The sequence below is a fragment of the Aspergillus eucalypticola genome (assembly GCF_003184535.1).
Source record: "Aspergillus eucalypticola CBS 122712 chromosome Unknown BO83scaffold_47, whole genome shotgun sequence".
NCBI lineage: Eukaryota > Fungi > Ascomycota > Eurotiomycetes > Eurotiales > Aspergillaceae > Aspergillus > Aspergillus eucalypticola.
Window position 1 is genome coordinate 34177 of NW_020290321.1, and position 15714 is coordinate 49890.

At 50.1% G+C, this 15714-nt stretch overlaps 4 protein-coding genes and 1 non-coding gene across 5 annotated transcripts; 2 read left to right on the forward strand and 3 right to left on the reverse strand.

Annotated features, from left to right (window-relative positions):
- Positions 1 to 10: 10 nt before the first annotated feature.
- Positions 11 to 1080, reverse strand: BO83DRAFT_383530 (NADP-dependent oxidoreductase). The gene has a single exon (XM_025532491.1). It carries the CDS (start codon positions 1060 to 1062, stop codon positions 46 to 48), a length of 1017 nt encoding a protein of 338 aa, XP_025382155.1. The 5' UTR covers positions 1063 to 1080; the 3' UTR covers positions 11 to 45.
- Positions 1081 to 2307: 1227 nt separating this feature from the next.
- Positions 2308 to 2391, forward strand: BO83DRAFT_t268. The gene has a single exon. It is a non-coding gene; the product is annotated as a tRNA-Phe (tRNA).
- BO83DRAFT_442166 (uncharacterized protein) lies at positions 2356 to 7740 on the reverse strand. Its single transcript, XM_025536387.1, has 3 exons — positions 6082 to 7740; positions 5870 to 6024; positions 2356 to 5808 (listed from the first exon to the last, which is right to left on the reverse strand). Exons 1-3 carry the CDS (start codon positions 7643 to 7645, stop codon positions 2641 to 2643), a joined length of 4887 nt encoding a protein of 1628 aa, XP_025382156.1. The 5' UTR covers positions 7646 to 7740; the 3' UTR covers positions 2356 to 2640.
- Positions 7741 to 8346: 606 nt separating this feature from the next.
- On the reverse strand, positions 8347 to 12022 carry pmcC (putative calcium transporting ATPase (Pmc1); the record flags this gene model as incomplete). Its single annotated transcript, XM_025537157.1, has 7 exons — positions 8347 to 9022; positions 9083 to 9222; positions 9287 to 9687; positions 9739 to 10629; positions 10692 to 10834; positions 10900 to 11330; positions 11387 to 12022. 7 exons carry the CDS (start codon positions 12020 to 12022, stop codon positions 8347 to 8349), a joined length of 3318 nt encoding a protein of 1105 aa, XP_025382157.1.
- Positions 12023 to 13815: 1793 nt separating this feature from the next.
- Positions 13816 to 15632, forward strand: BO83DRAFT_412707 (oxidoreductase). Its single transcript, XM_025534427.1, has 2 exons — positions 13816 to 14799; positions 14878 to 15632. The coding sequence occupies exons 1-2, from the start codon at positions 13832 to 13834 to the stop codon at positions 15269 to 15271; spliced, it is 1362 nt and encodes a 453-aa protein (XP_025382158.1). The 5' UTR covers positions 13816 to 13831; the 3' UTR covers positions 15272 to 15632.
- Positions 15633 to 15714: the final 82 nt, after the last annotated feature.

Genomic DNA, 15714 nt, shown 5'->3' on the forward strand with positions numbered 1-15714 from the left:
CTAAGAAAGGGATACATTCGACATTGAAGAACCGACAGGATTATCTCAAACGGCAAGGACTATCTTTCCACGCCCGTATGCCCTCCCATTCGCTACATCATACGCTTCCGGCGCTTGGACAAGTGTATAGATGTCTGCCACGAGAGGCCGGACGACTCCATGACTTGCCACCTCTGCAAGAAAATGCAACGCATCCGGACTGCCCCGGACAATGAAGAATAGCGCGTGTACACTGGGCTTCCGAAGTCCACGCTTCTCATGCTCCTCTACGAAGTTGAAGCTCGCCGAATCCACTGAGATCAGCACTCCCGTGCCGGCGACATACTCCCAGCATTTCTCCAAGACTTCCCCGCCCACGGTATCGACGATGACGTCGAACTTTCCGCGACAATCGTCCAGCATGCTATACTCCACGACTTCGTCGGCCCCGAGGGCTTGGAGAAACTCGCGATTGCGAGCATTGGAGCTGCTAGCGGCGACAACTTTTACCCCTGCGGCTGCGGCTAACTGCACAAGATACACGCCCACTGCACCGGCGGCACCAGTTATCAGCACAGAGTACCCTTTTTTCGTAGCAGTTTGGGACAGTAAATCTTCCATCGTCGGTCGGGAAATCTGCGCGTGCTCAAAGAGGGCCTCGTAGGCAGTTTGTGCGCTGAGGGGGATTGCCGCTGCCTCGGCGAATGTCAACGTAGAGGGCTTCCGGGCTACCTCATCCTCCTTGACGATGGTGTATTCGGCCCAGGTAGCTGCCCGGGTGGCATTGGTCATGCCGAAAACTTCGTCGCCGGGCTTGAACTGGCTTGCGGACGAGAACACCTTCACCACAATGCCGGCCATATCGTTGCCCAAGATGGCATACTCATGTGAGTAGGCTTCCGGCCAAGTGAGCATGTCCCGAATGACGGTTGTTGCTCTGACGCGGATGAGAAGCTCTCCGGGCGCAGAGGGCTCTGGAATGGGGACATCACAGTCCAGCCGAAGGGCGGTGGAAGGAGCCGGGTTAACCGGTGAATAGGGTGTGGAATTTGGCGAAGGAGGATGAAGACGGATAGCTTTCATGATGCAGGCTGGAAATGAAGAAGATGATGGGATGAAAGCTTTCCCATGATTGCTCGCATCCGGGGTCAACTTAAAGTGGTTGCATCACGTGCCTGTATAGCCTATTCATAGGCTATCGGGTATGAACGTCTAGGGGACCACAGAATCCACAGAACAAGCGTGAGTTGATGCCCGCCTGCGCTACTTAAAGAATGTATATGGCACTGCTACACATTAGTACTGCTTATTCCAAAGTAATATCCCACTACGAATACTTCAAACCCAAGGTGGCGGCTGCGCCAAGAACGGACCATAGGAACAATATCGCATCCTTTCATCACTCAGATCTCATGGTCGCACACTTCACTATATGAATAGACTCCTGGAGTATACAAAAGTTCCCAGCATTGCTTAATCGCTGACATGAATGGGCAGAAGTCTTGGTAGCTCATCAACCGGGATTCGTTCTATGCCGCACTCAGTGGCGACACCGAAATAGTAAACCATCGACTCGACTGCTTGAATCTTCTCCGTCGGATTCCATCTTCGCCATGCGCATGCACCACCCCCAAATACGACCCCATAATAGGGCTCACCCTGAGCCGCTGTAGGGGTTCGAAGTAGACGACGTCGTCTTGGTCCATTGGTACACGCATGTGTATCCCGCTGACTGTCCGACGCCGGATGTACTTATCAGTCTACCAGCTCCCTCCTTTCTTGCGTCCCCCAGAAGGGCTGACTCACGTTCTGGATTCAAGTTTACTCAATCAACCCAAAACCCCTAAGGATGAACTAATAACGAACCTGTGCTCGTGAATGGACAGAGACCGTTCCTTGATTCATACGGCGCCGGTGCGTTGGGGCCAAATTATGTCCGGGCAGCAAAGATGAACGTCAACGTCCGACGCACAAGCCGGATCGATAGCAATGACCGGACTATAATCAGCAGAATTACACCCTTGTTTAATACTGATGACAGGTTTCTTTGAGCCTTACAGCCTGATCTACCGCGTAGAACTCGTCTCGTTAGTTGCAACGCAACGCCCACCATGTTGAGGGGTCTACGACCGTCATGCATATGGACTGGCACAAATATTTCCTTTTTAAAAAGTATTGCAACAAAAAATGAAGTATCGAAACTATAATAGCTACTTCTTCTTGGGCTGTATCTTACTTCGAACGATGTGTATTCATGCCACAGTCTGAGGGCTTGCAAATCGTGGCCCGCTACATGAGCCAGTTCCCGCATTCTCAAACAACAACCCGCCCGGGCTAGCTCAGTTGGCAGAGCGCACGTCTAAATTAAACCAATTTCTCGTGAGGTCGCAAGTTCGAATCTTGTGCCTGGGCCTTTTTTGCTACACCAGCCATCTCTACGTTCCTTTGGAGGTCAGTTTTCTATTAAGCCGCAACTTTTTCCACTGCTTGCCTGCTTGAGTTGATATCCTGGCAGTAGGCGTGTCATTTACACGGGTACTTTTGGCTAGCTGCGTCTATGTATGCCCTATTGATTTACTAACGTCGGAGACCATTGCCGAAGTCACTTATCATATTGTGAAACTAAGAGTACATACGGGATTAGTCTATCTCGAAGTCAGTTTACATGGCTTCGGGGAATACGGACCACCCAATCAACCGTATCGACTCGTTTGGGCTGTTCCTCCACTGCAGCATCATTGCTCGTCCCCTCAAATCCTTTTCGTCCCTGTGCATGCTGCATTTCAGTGCCAGAACGTGGGCTAACTCCACCCTCACGTACTGTACAAGCGTAGTTGCGCTGGAGTCATACCGATGGCCAAATTCCAGTGCACATTGGCGCGCATCCTCTTTTGTCACGTGATACATCGCCTCGTGAAGAGCAGCGCTATCGGCCTTGTATGTGTCAAAGCAGACACATTCCTGGACCAAGTCCAACGTGCTGGACACAAACCTGGTGTAACGGAAAGGATCGGTTTTGTAGAACTGAGGAAACGGAAGAAGCATGGTATGGAGTTGGAAGCTCGAGGGGAGGACGGGTGGGCTACGATGTGGGTCGTAGCTCCACTCCACGGTTCGCAACCCCTGCGCGAATGCTACTATTCGTTCTGCAATTGGCAAGACATGAGTTCGACGTTTGGTGTCGGTAATCCCCAGCGTCGAAAGTAGATTCATGATCCGGTCCAAGGACACGTTGACTTTAGAGGACACCAACTTGAAGGGGTTGCGAAGAAAGGTCTCTGCACACGCCATAATTACATCCGCGAGATCTTCGCGGGTTATGCCATTTTGAACCTTGGTGTCTTTCTCGGCTCCAAACTTTCCCATTAGCACATGGAAAGATTTCATCTTAGCATGAGCACCGAACCATCTGCTCCAGTGGGAATATGAGTCAGATGTCCGCCATGACTCGTTTTTTCCGGTCATCTTATCGTCGACTTTCCGGAGCCGCATGCAATCAAGATAGCTTAGCATCCAAGCCCGATATTTGAGAAGAAATTCGCGAGGCAGGTATTCATACCAGCGTTCCATTATTATTTGTATCATATCTGGCTCAAAAGGTCCGAAGTCAGTCACAGACAGCTCTTCAGGCGTGAGATCAAGTGGAGCAAGGAATTGGCGCATCCATCGGTTATGTTGTCTTGTCAATTTGTCAAGGAGAGGCAGAAGCGCTTTGCATGTATAGTGTTCATGGTATCTCGCAGGCAGCATGTCGTAGGCTTCTTTTGTAAAGAGATCGAGAAGGGGCCGTTGCCAGTCCACCCTTGGAAGCTCGGCGTTTTCCGATTGCAACCAAGGCTCACAGGCGCTGGTCTCGCTGGGCACTGCAGCGTAGGGTGTGAGAGATGTAAATGTTTCGTAAGCTTGTTCACAGTCATCGTACTCTCCAACAATTTCCAGCATAGCCGTGCAGACCGCTACCCGGGCATCAATATGGTTGCTGGCGTGAAAGAGGTCCTTCAAGGCTTGAATTGCGGAGAGGAGTGATGCGTCAGATCTGCTCTCAGCCAGCATAGCCGCCAGCATTTTCACCGTCGTGATCTTTATGACGGGCTTTCCTGGTTGTGCAGTACCAGGTTTCTGGCTTGCTGGCTGCTTCTGCTCTTCTAGTGCCTTGAAGACATACGCAGTGAAATCTCGGATTACTCGATCCGCATTGGCGCGACTAAGGACCTTAGTCAACGAGGATGGTAATGCCATCCGGTGCCACGACGATGCTTCCGGAAATAGCTGGAGCGCTTTCATGCCTAGTTTCGCAGCCAGATCAGGCCTGTCTGAGCGCCGCACCAGCGCCATTGATTTGAAAGCAAGTCGCTGCACTAGCGCGTAATTTGGCGATACGCTTTCAACCACATGGAGAGCTTCTAAGAAGGACAGCGAAAGGTGGTACAGCAGGGTCGATGGTACTATTTTGACCAAGCGATCAAGGAGATGAATCGCTGCAGTTGCTGCTTTTTTCTGGTCATCGATGCTGGACAAAAAATCGTAATCCAGATGCACTGGTGGATACCGAAGAATACCTGTCTTCTCAGGGAATGGCCTGGACAATATGCGGTCCGTGTTGTGGGCTAGACTATTGAGAAACAAAAGGGCGGACGCAATGAGTGATTCTCGGTACTGACACGGAAGCGTCCGAGGACTATATTTGGGCCACCATATTATCAAGGTCTTGGGCTTCTCAGGCACTGGCGACCAGGTGCCGAGATTGGGAGTTGCCAACATTCTCTCCAGAGGCCAGTTCTCCTTTGCGGCCAAAAATCGGACTTGTAATAGTGACCCCTCCCAACAGTTTTGTGCATTTTGTTGCACATCGGTTGATCGGGGCTCCCATTCAATGCTGAGAGAGTCACGTGACATATTCTTGAATATATCAAGAGAAGGCGACTGGGGAGGGTCGATGATCCTCTCTAATTTCCGTAAGCTTCTGGATTCCAGCAAAGAGCACATGTATTCCTTAAAATCCCCCAGGTGGCCCGCAGAAGACGGAATTTTTTCCGAGTAATGACTCCAGATCTCCAGTAATTCTCTTCCCCGGTCAGCGACCGGTAGATGATCGAGGTAAGCCTCGATTGCAAACCTCAAACTATCCACCAAGTACTGTTTGCGGCCGTCCTCCTTTACTTTTCGAAGGAGTAGACCAGGATTGGAGAGGACAACCTCCGTCACTCTTTGCGTGACAAAGGCGCTAGGCCCTTCCGATTTCATCACCGCGATCGTCCATTCCTGTGAAGGAAGGAGATATTGAAGCGGTAGACCTCGTGGTAGGCCCTCGGGCAAAGCCTCAACTTGTGGGATCCGAAGGCTACGCTGTTTGACCCAAAGATGGTCTCGGTGCTGTGCAAGAGAGTCCAAGAGCTTTAAAATCGAGACTGGTGGGTTAGGCGGGCAATGGAGTTCTGAAAGCGGGCCAGACAATTGTCCCCAGCCAAGGGATTCGTATCCTTCCGTACTACCTACTGTTTCATATCGGAGCAGTATTGGCACTATCCCTTCGAATAGTGTGTCCACTACATTCTGTTCACTGCCTAGACCACGGAAACAGAAGCGCTTTACCGCATGTATCCGGCTAGAAACGATGAGCTTAAGTAGCTGGCCAAATCCTCGATCCTGGTTGATTCGATACCACGGTTCTTGCGCAGTTAGAAGCGCCTGTTCCAGGAGATGAGAGACCACCTCGTCAGCAATGGATACTTTAGCCGCGAGGTCCTCTACGGTTGGCGACATCACACATGATAGAACGGAGGCAACATCCTCCCGATAAATCCTTCTGGCGAGCTCTGGTCTCACAGACTGAAGAGATATGTCTTGTTAGCAATCTGCACATACGTTATGAAGTAAGAAACGAACATACCGGATCCCGCACGAAGCGCGATGTCCAATAGATGACATCTTGCACAAGGCGAATATCTCGGCTCCTCTTAGCGATAGTGATTGTCAGTTTTGCCCACTGAAGCCGATCTTCAGGATCACGGGCTTTTACAGCCTTAAGCTTCACGTCTTGAATCACTGGACAGGGCACAAGCATCAGCATTATTCTTCGTCTAGCGGAAAAGGATGGCTCACATTCACGGGCTACTGAGTTAACAGGATCGGCTGCTTCCCTGTCCATGGCGTCGAAGTGGACTCGGATCAATGCGTCCCGGAAATGTGACGAATCCCCTGCACTCGCTGGCCACTCGAAGACGAAGGGATTGACCAAACTATGATTCGGCGATAACAATTTGGCGCGCTCAAGTAACCATCTTGCATCGCGACCGGGGAGAGACATGAGGAACGACCAACTCCATGGCACAAGTTTGTGCTCCTTCACTGACGGTATAGGCTTCTCCAGATCGATTTTCAGGTGTTGCAGGTTCTTGCATAGAATTTTGAGTAAGGGAAGCCTGGCTTCCGGAACGGTTTTGGGTAGAAGGGTTCGGAGGCAATGCTGAAACTGATTGGATGATAAGGTGCAAAAGGCTGTTCGAAGCATTCCCTCCAAAGAATCTCTCTGGCTCGTTTGTGGCCGAGATGGATGCAGTCGCTCCCGATAACGAGCAACAGGCGCATCAGATATCGACTGTAGATGTGCGTCTGGAAAGGCAGCAATGACCCACAATTCTATTAATGAATGTATGAGCGGCACCCAATGGGTGAGCGTCCGTTCCGAATGCCCCAGGTCTGGGACTACACGCTGAAGCAAGGCAAGAATAGCGTCGAAAGGCACTCTTCGGCGGCGGGAGGTTGTGAGAGTCATATCGATGCACCAAATGCGCGTATGCCAACTGACCACTCGCGACTTTTCCGAAACATCAAACTCGCCAGCTAAAAGGTCCAAGGTGAAATCGATCGCCGCGAAGCCGGTTTGCCTGTCTTGACCAAACCGCGACTCGTAGGGTTCAACCGATGTAAGCAACGCAGCGAGATGCTGGTCCAGTAAACGCTTGCGGAGCGGAGGATGGACCGGAAATGCCCCGACAGCAATATCCCTTAGCAGCGACATACGAGAGTTAAGCAGTTGTCGCATCAGGGAGCCCGTGACATCGTCGGGCAGGGGCGTTGAGAAGACTTTCATTACAGTGGCGTCGCTGGACAGGTTACATAACGAGATTACGTCCTCCAACTTGAGTAGCTGTTGAGAGTCGCCGGAAAATTGCGTCGACGAAGACTTGAAGAAACTGGGCAGCAAACGATGAAGCAGCTCATCGATTGCCTGCCGCAGGAGAGGATCAGTGGTGTTCGAGCACGACCCGATGGCTCTTGCCAGGCTCCTAGCCTCCTGGATGCTTATCTTCTCAAAGATATCCTGTAGACCGGCTGTGCCTCCAACTGCCTCCCAACCGTTCTTCCGCCACTGGTCTGTTCTCAAGGAACATTTCAGCACATTGATGCCGGTCTTTCGCACACCACGCGAGGCCTCGTCGCGCAGGGCGTCTTCAAGGATGCAAGGACATTTCGGATGGGCAAGAAATAGCCACACGGCAAAGATCTTGGGTGTTATTCCTCCGTCATGAACACAACGTAGTAGATAACGGTTGATGTCCAAGACCTGTGTCTGTGAAATCTCGTCGGAAATTAGAGAGCGGAAGTAGTTTGCCGCCTGTTGCGGGCCGAACCAGGGAGTAAACACCGAGGGGTCGACAGCCATCGTGGCTGTGTTCACAAATGGAGAAATTCAGGGAGGCCCTGATGGTCAGGGGAATAAAGCCGGCCATCCCCTCTTTTTTATTGTATGCCTCGAAATGCGATTGAGTCATGTTGGGGAGGGGAGAGAGAAGGCTGACCAGGGGACATATCTGCGCAGGAGAACCTAGCGGATGCGGGGTCCCAACGGGGTTTAGTCTCAGTGACTCGATGGGCAGCGAATCCACCCTAACTGGTATAGTGGAGGTTAGTTTAATTAAATACTTGAACTACGACATGGTAACTACCCAGTTGCAAGACAATCATTTTTATGTGATGTGATAAGCAGAGATAATGGCATCGGCTCGGTTACAATAGGAACACTATCATATGATTAGTACGTATCTATTCTCCGAGGGGATCTGGATGGGGGTATGGTGGCGGAGAATGTATCCCTTTCCTACGGTCTCCGGCGGTCAAATATATATAGTAGTTATGTCTTAGAACTTTATTCGCAGGCATCACAACATGGCCAAATGACACTGCTCAGATTAATCATTTGTACTGGAACTCCAAATTTGAAAAAATTACGCAGATGTGAGTAGACCTTTCCTTCGCACCGATAATGCGAACCCAATAGCCCTGAAGTATCCTTGCAGTTAGTATATAGTGTCGAGAAATATGTAGCCCAATCTGGTCTCCGCATGCCCACAATCTCAAAAGATGCTAAAGGGTCGAATGCAGACCGTTCGCAGTTTCCTCATCGCCGCGACATTCTGTAGAATGCTTGCCCAAGTGCCATCGGTCCATCCGGGACCAGAAACCAGTCTGCCTGACTGCCCGTCCAAGGATTTGTACTACCCTCTTCAATGGGCGAAAAATTGCGAAGAGACACCAACCGGAGCATCTCAAAACATAAGCCACATACTTGTCCGGGATAAACTTGAGCACGGCTGCCCAAGGAATACAGACTACCGCACATCCAAGACAGATTGCCCACTGGGTGCCGCTCAGTCTAACGACGCCAAACGCCGCGCCGCCCACGAAGACGATTAGTATCTGACCGCCCACCATCAGAATATTTATCACGATGAACCATTGATTTTTCCAAACACCCTCAAGGACATTGAGTTTGTTGTCTAGCCGGCGGCAGTTGAATTCATTGAAAATCTGCATCCATACGAAGGTGTTGAAGATGATGGTGTTGAGCTGCAGTCTTTCATTATGATCATCCATGTCCAAACTCAATATCCTGTCCCCAGCAAAATAGAGTGTGAAGCACAGCGCCAGCTTGTAAATGGATTGTCCGAGCATTAGCTTCCACATGGTAACTGTGAACAATGATGCATTCCGGGGAGTGGGGGGACGCTGTAGTATTTCCGGGGTTGGGGGATCGGTCGCTCTGCTCTGAGGTTAGTCAACAGTGTTGAGGAAGGCTCACAGTGGGAGAAAATGTACTTACAGAGCTAGGGCTGCGAAAGTGTCCATGATCAGATTCAGCCATAACAATTGCACTGCTTTAAAAACACTTTCGTTGGAGCTGTTGTATATGGCGGTCACAACAGTCAAGCATACCGCTGTGATGTTCACCGTCAATTGAAACTGCATCGATAAGCTGTTAGATTTGCTCGTACCTAAGGAAGCGTCCAGCTGGAACAATTCGTACCTGCAAAAATTTGGCCACAGCGTCATTGACGCACCGGCCCCAGGCAATCGCGGTGACAATAGATCGGAAGTTATCATCCATAAGGATGATTGAACTCGCTTCTCTCGCCACCTCAGTTCCACTGAGTCCCATTGAGAAACCAACATCGGCTGACTTGAGCGCCGGACCATCATTTGTCCCATCACCAGTCACGGCAACAATTTCACCCAGGTGCTTCAAACGGTTTACAAGTAGTTGTTTGTCGCTTGGAGATGAGCGAGCCAGCACTTGAAGGCGCGGGATGATGATATCCAATTCAGTCTCATTAAGTTTACGGAGCTCCGGCGCCTCGATAGCAACACCATCAGCCGTTTTGATACCGCAGGATTCTGCTATCGCTAATGCAGTGTTCAGGTTGTCACCTAAGACGCAGAAGTGTCAACAGGAGTAAGAACTTGTGAGAATTCACTCACCAGTCACCATCTTAACCTTGACCCCAGCCAAATGACACTGCTGTATTGCATCTGTTACCTCTGGTCGCAAAGGATCATGGATCCCAAAGAGCCCAATCCATGTCATATCTCGAAAAAGCTCCTCGAACCCAAGGCTGGCCTTTTCTTGGCCATGATCCCCAGCGACTAGTTCGATTGGGATATCACGATATGCGAGTCCTATTGTGCGTAGCGATGCAGAGGCGTATTTCCTGATCGCCCCACCCAACATTTCAAAGTCGGTCCCACTTATCTGTTGAGTGGATATATCCTCATGTGTGGAGGACCCTGGAGTAATAACGGTAGTACATTCTCTCAAGACCACCTCTGCTGCCCCCTTCACAAGTACACGACACCTTGATTCGTTCACACGGTATACCAACGCCATTGCCTTGCGAGCAGAATCGAATGGATAGACCTGTATAGTATCGATATCTGCCCGCTCTCGACTGATGTCATGTACGCCGAGGTGCTCCTGCACCAGGTGCAAAAGTGCGATATCTGTTTTGTTTCCTACCAGCTCCATCAGACCTTCTCGCTCTTCTCTGAATGCCGTGGAATTTGCGGTTATGCTCTTAATGAGTAGATCGCGGAAGGCTACGGGGTATCGGCCGATGGCTCCTGGAAAGCTAAAGGTAGCTTGCTCCACGCTGGAGGCGGTTGTACCTGGCTGTGTAAAGGCGTCCACTAAGCCCAGTATGCCAAGAGCAGTTGTCATTTTATTTTGTGTGAGGGTGCCGGTTTTGTCCGAGCAGATGACGGTTGCATTGCCCATGGTCTCGCACGCACGCAGTTGCCGAACCAGATTCTGCTCTTTGAGCATACGCGTCGTCGCAAAAGCTAGTGCTAACGTGACGGCGAGTGGTAACCCCTCTAACGGAAGTTAACACGAGTTCGTTGCACAAATCAGTTCGACCGGTCTCTAATCGACATACCTGGAATTGCGACAACAATTACCGTGACTGCAACAATGAGAATATCCATGAAGATCTGACCTTTTTCGGTGGACGGTGCATCGTTTTCGGGCATCTGAGCTAGGAAGCGAAACAGAAGTACAAAGAATAGCAATAGAGCTGCCCTGTCGAGCGGCCTGATTAGTACTTCGTCATAGCCAGAGCAAGAGTCATTGGAAGTGGGCCTTACCCAAGTCCGAACCAGCCTATCCATTTTGCCAAGCGACTCAACTTGACCTGAAGAGGCGTTGGGTCGCTTTCGACAGCAAGACCAGCCATAATTCGCCCATGAGTGGAGTTAGGTCCGACACTCAGCACCAGATAAGTCCCCAGGCCCTCAAGGATCTTACTTCCCGAGATGATGAATGGATCCATGTCTTCAGCTGAGCTTTTGGCGGCAATCCAATCGAAAGCCTCGAAGCCCGTATGTTTTTCAACATGATCGGACTCGCCTGTCGCCATTGATTCGTCGCACCTTAGCCCATAAGATGTCACTACCACTCCATCAGCTGGTGCACAGTCTCCAGGCTCGAGATGCACGATGTCTCCAACCGTCAGATCATGGATATGAACCATGATGGACTGATTCGAGCGGATGACGCGAACTTCACGATCGACTTTCTACTCCAGTCAGCCCAGACACATGCAGAAAGCGGGATTTGTGGGATGCTGCGTACCAACTTGTTCAGACGAACAAACTGTCTTTCCTTCTGCCAGTCATTCACTGCCGTGGCCGAGACAACAATGAATATTGCCACGCAAACAGCCACTCCCTCAATCCAGTCTACTTGCGACTGCCCGCTAGCAGCTTCATAGATGCCTAGCGACAGTGATACAACTGCAGCTGCTGTGAGAAGTAGAATTATTCGGTCATTGTAGGCATCCCATAGCAATCTTCCAAATCCTTTTCGTTTTGTCACTGGCAATACATTGCGCCCGAATACCCTTATGCGATCGTGGAATGGCAGGCCATGTGTTTTGCCTCTGGCCAGACGAGATTGATTGCTTAGGAGCGGTCGTTGTGATGTCGTTGTCTTTGCTAATGCGACTTGCTTCACGTCCTCGAGCGAAATACGTCCTGACAGAACGGACTCATCCGACTGTAGCCCGGTAGCCAAATCAGTTCGTAGCCCAAATTCGAGTCCATAAAGTCCTCCCAGAGAGCAGAACGCTTCCAGCGATTTTGGATTGAATAAGTCGTTTAGCTGGGTTGGCGAAAAAGCAAAACAATTGCCGCCGTCGGGCCCGTTTTCCGCTCCGAGGCCAGCGTGGCTCTCAGTTTCCTCCGAGTTGTCAAGTTCGGGACTACTCATGTTTGCAGCATTTCAGGAAGGAAATAATGAATGGAGCTATTGAACACAAAATTGTATCGTTGTTCTTATGGTGTATACATAGGTCTCGAGAGCCACTGATGTATTGAGGCTGTGCCATACACCTCCCTGGGAAGAGTGAACCATGGTACAATGGTGCACCATGAAGGGAGAAGCCTATCAGACTTCAACCTCCGCGCGGTCTCACTGTGCCGCTTTACAGAATATTATGGACAAAAATGGTGATCCAGATTTCTGCGTCGGCTGCCTCTGATACTAAATTCTATGACATCGTTATGGATGAGATATGTAAGGGTGGCCAAGTCTCGGTGCTGCCAGTGAGCTTGTCATCATGGCGGTTAAAGTTGGATAGATCCCGGCTCTACCATATCTTAATGCTCTCGGCAAAGCACTGCCTCCCTTGGCTTTGTCATCGATCGCTGTTGAAGATGTTGATATATCTGAGTGACATACTCAGTCCATGCCAAAGACTGAACTAAATGCTGGGTGGCCTTTACCGGCTATGTTGCGTGGGGTTAAACCCCGTTTAGTATCGAGAAAGTTTGTAGTATCTCGAACGCCACCAGCCTGAGGCTATTAGAACTTGATTGAGGAAATATGGTCATGTTTTGAAGAAGTGCTATGTCTGCAACAGGCGATATTAACCCAAAGGAAAGTTGCTATTGCCTGACAAGCTGGCCAGCAACGCCCGCGACTTGTTCTTTGTGTATATAAAGAACAACGATAGTCGCAAATTGGGGAAAAATATGGAGTACAATGGTCACACTTATAGTGTAGCTGATAAATGCAGGCACAAGGCTGTCATGACAGCATACGGCACCTGCCCCCGTTATAGTTTGACATTACCAATTCTAGAAGCCAAAGTTTTGACGTCTGGGAGCCGACCCCTTGATGTCATTGCTAGATTACTATGTATTGATTTTAATCCGCGGATGGTTCATGGCATGAGTTATCACTATCGTCATTGATGCATCATCAGACAATGCCTCATACAGTGCGTTTTAGCCGTTGTTCTGGTAGGTTTCCTTCCTTTCTTAAGAAACTTCCACATGATTGCATATCTATAGTCAGTACTTCCACGGGATTTCATCCTAAGTATCATAGCACCTAGTACTTTGACTTGTATAGACAGTGCTTAAGGGAAGGCAGATTTGTGATTTATACGGGCATTGACATTGTCTATAATATCTGAAATGACGGTTGCTTGAGATATATCCGACGAGACTTTTCCGAGTAGAGTCTGCTACGGTCGTGCCTGTTCACTGAGATAGATCAGTGTCTAAAGTCTAAGACACATGCTACTAACTGAAGGAACGGGCTACAGGGCAATCAAGCCTGTGGTACCCCGCGCTGACTGAGAGCGTCGCCCATTTTCCCACATAGGCGCTAGTGCACACTATAGGAAGACCGGATTTAAATGCTCCAAATTGCTTATAGCGGCGATAGATAGAATGGAGATCCGATGATAAGCGAACGGATCAGGGTGGCTGTCTTAGACGGGCCACACTAAACGATGTGATATAATCTGTAAGACTAGAACGAGATTAACGGGTCAAAGCATTCTCAGACAGCAGAGCTACCTACAGGAAGGAAGCATTTCAACATTCTACCAATAAACTGCAAGGGACAGGGATTCATGGCCTGACCGACAATTTGCACGGCGCTAAACATGCAGCCATGCTGATATCACGTGGCCGAAGCCTGGCACTCTCACGGCACCCAAGACTCTGTTCGTCTTGGCTATCTGATCCTTCTCTGTATACAATAGCTATCTATACTTTTATCATCGAAATGGCAGCTCTGAACATCCTGATCGTCGGCTGTGGCATTGCAGGGCCCACACTAGCCTCCTTTCTGCTGCTGGCCGACATACCCGCAACCCAGAAGCCTAGGATAACCATTTTGGAGCGCGAGTCTAACCAGAAAGCTCATTTGCGTGGTCAGAACATTGATATTCGTGGCGCAGGCGTGACCATCATCCGCAAGCTCGGACTGGAGGTCCAAATCAGAGCTTCAACCACGGGGGAAGAGGGGGTCCGCATGGTGGATGAGAGTAATCGAATTTGGACGGAGAATCCAGCAGATAAAACCGGTACTATACAGACAGGAACAAGCGACATAGAGATTCTCAGGGGTAAGCTGGCTGAGCTATGCTGGAAGAATAGCCGGCGGATTAGCGCGGAAGCACAACGCGACGGCGCCGCTGGGATCGAGTACATTTTTGGTGATTTTCCCGAGGCTATCCAGCAGCACGGAAGCCAGGTGCATGTGCGCTTTGCTAGAAGCGGGAAAACAAGAAGCTTCGACCTCTTGGTCGGAGCAGATGGCATGCAGAGCAGGACGCGGAAGATGGTTTGGGGTGAAGAAGGGGAAAGCATCCGACTGAAGCGGTTGGGTATGTTCGCGGGCTTCTTCAGCATTCCGCGAGAGGAACACGACGACAACTGGAGGCGGTGGTTCCATGCCCCTGGTCGACGAGCCATTATGTTACGACCAGACGGTCTCGGCATGAGGTCCACCATCCTCATGTATGTGGTCAATGATAAGGACCCAAGATTCGTCGATGTGGCGACGAAGGGGAGTGGCGGCATTCAGGAGCAAAAGGAACTCTTGGAGGAATACTTTCACGGCGCCGGGTGGGAGTGCGACAGAATCATTCGGGGAATGAAGGCAACTGATGATTTCTACTACGATGCGGTATCGCAGGTGAAGATGGACAGCTGGATTAAAGGAAGGGTAGTGCTTCTGGGGGACGCTGGGTAAGTTGACGACCCTTACACTATCACAGCTGTGGTCGGCTGGTGTTCCTAAAATGCTCCCGACTAAGATATAGAAAGGTATTGTGCATCACCCATTTCGGGTCTGGGCACAACGTTGGCTTTTAGCGCGGCATATAAACTAGCGGGTTACCTCCAACCCTACATCAAGGGAGAGAACCCAGACCTTTCATCTGCCTTGGCACGGTACGATCAGCAAATGCGACCTATTGTCGAGGATGCACAGCAATTGGCACCTGGTATGCCACATCTTATTAATCCCGAAACCGCTTGGGGCATCTGGACCATGAGAAGCCTCATTCTGGCACTCTCCTATACGAGGGCCTTCTTTTACATCATTAAATTATTCGGAAGAATTCTTCATCTGGGGCCTCAGGCAGCCGATTACGTCACGGTTGAGGATTTTGGTTTCAAGGATATGACAGTTTGGGAGGTGCGCAATACAGCTGAGTAGAGGTATGGGCAGGATAATCGGCATACGTTGGGCGAATCCCTGTGTTCAATGCTGTACCCGCAAATGCAAGTGCAGCTGTGTTCCGGTATGAGCTTTATAACAGCTCCGAGACAATGACTGGTTTACTCACCGGAGTCCGCACTATCTGTGGTGAGCTGAGGTATCGCATCGCATGAATTTGAATGGTATCGTCGATGTATTCTCCGCTCCTCGTGGACCTGAGTGGCACAAGGTCTTCCAGTGGGAGAGGATGTCACGATCCTAGCAGTAATAATATGCGTATCATGTGAGGTTGGGCCACCGAAACAAGGAAATAAACTTATAGCTATTCCTAATCCTTACAACATTAGAAAGGCCACTGAAAGAAACAAGAGAGAGACATACTATCCTGTGCTGGATCAGTCGCTGTGATTAAGGTTGCCAAATCCGTTTAGAAAGCACCA

Bases quoted from the DNA above. Each gene is read 5' to 3' on its own strand.
- BO83DRAFT_383530 (XM_025532491.1), bottom strand. From the start codon at position 1,062: ATGAAAGCTATCCGTCTTCATCCTCCTTCGCCAAATTCCACACCCTAT.
- BO83DRAFT_442166 (XM_025536387.1), bottom strand. From the start codon at position 7,645: ATGGCTGTCGACCCCTCGGTGTTTACTCCCTGGTTCGGCCCGCAACAG. The intron at 6,025-6,081 runs GTGAGCCATCCT...TGCCCTGTCCAG, and splicing joins TAACTCAGTAGCCCGTGAAT to TGATTCAAGACGTGAAGCTT. The intron at 5,809-5,869 runs GTATGTTCGTTT...ATATCTCTTCAG, and splicing joins CGCGCTTCGTGCGGGATCCG to TCTGTGAGACCAGAGCTCGC.
- BO83DRAFT_412707 (XM_025534427.1), top strand. From the start codon at position 13,832: ATGGCAGCTCTGAACATCCTGATCGTCGGCTGTGGCATTGCAGGGCCC. The intron at 14,800-14,877 runs GTAAGTTGACGA...AGATATAGAAAG, and splicing joins GTGCTTCTGGGGGACGCTGG to GTATTGTGCATCACCCATTT.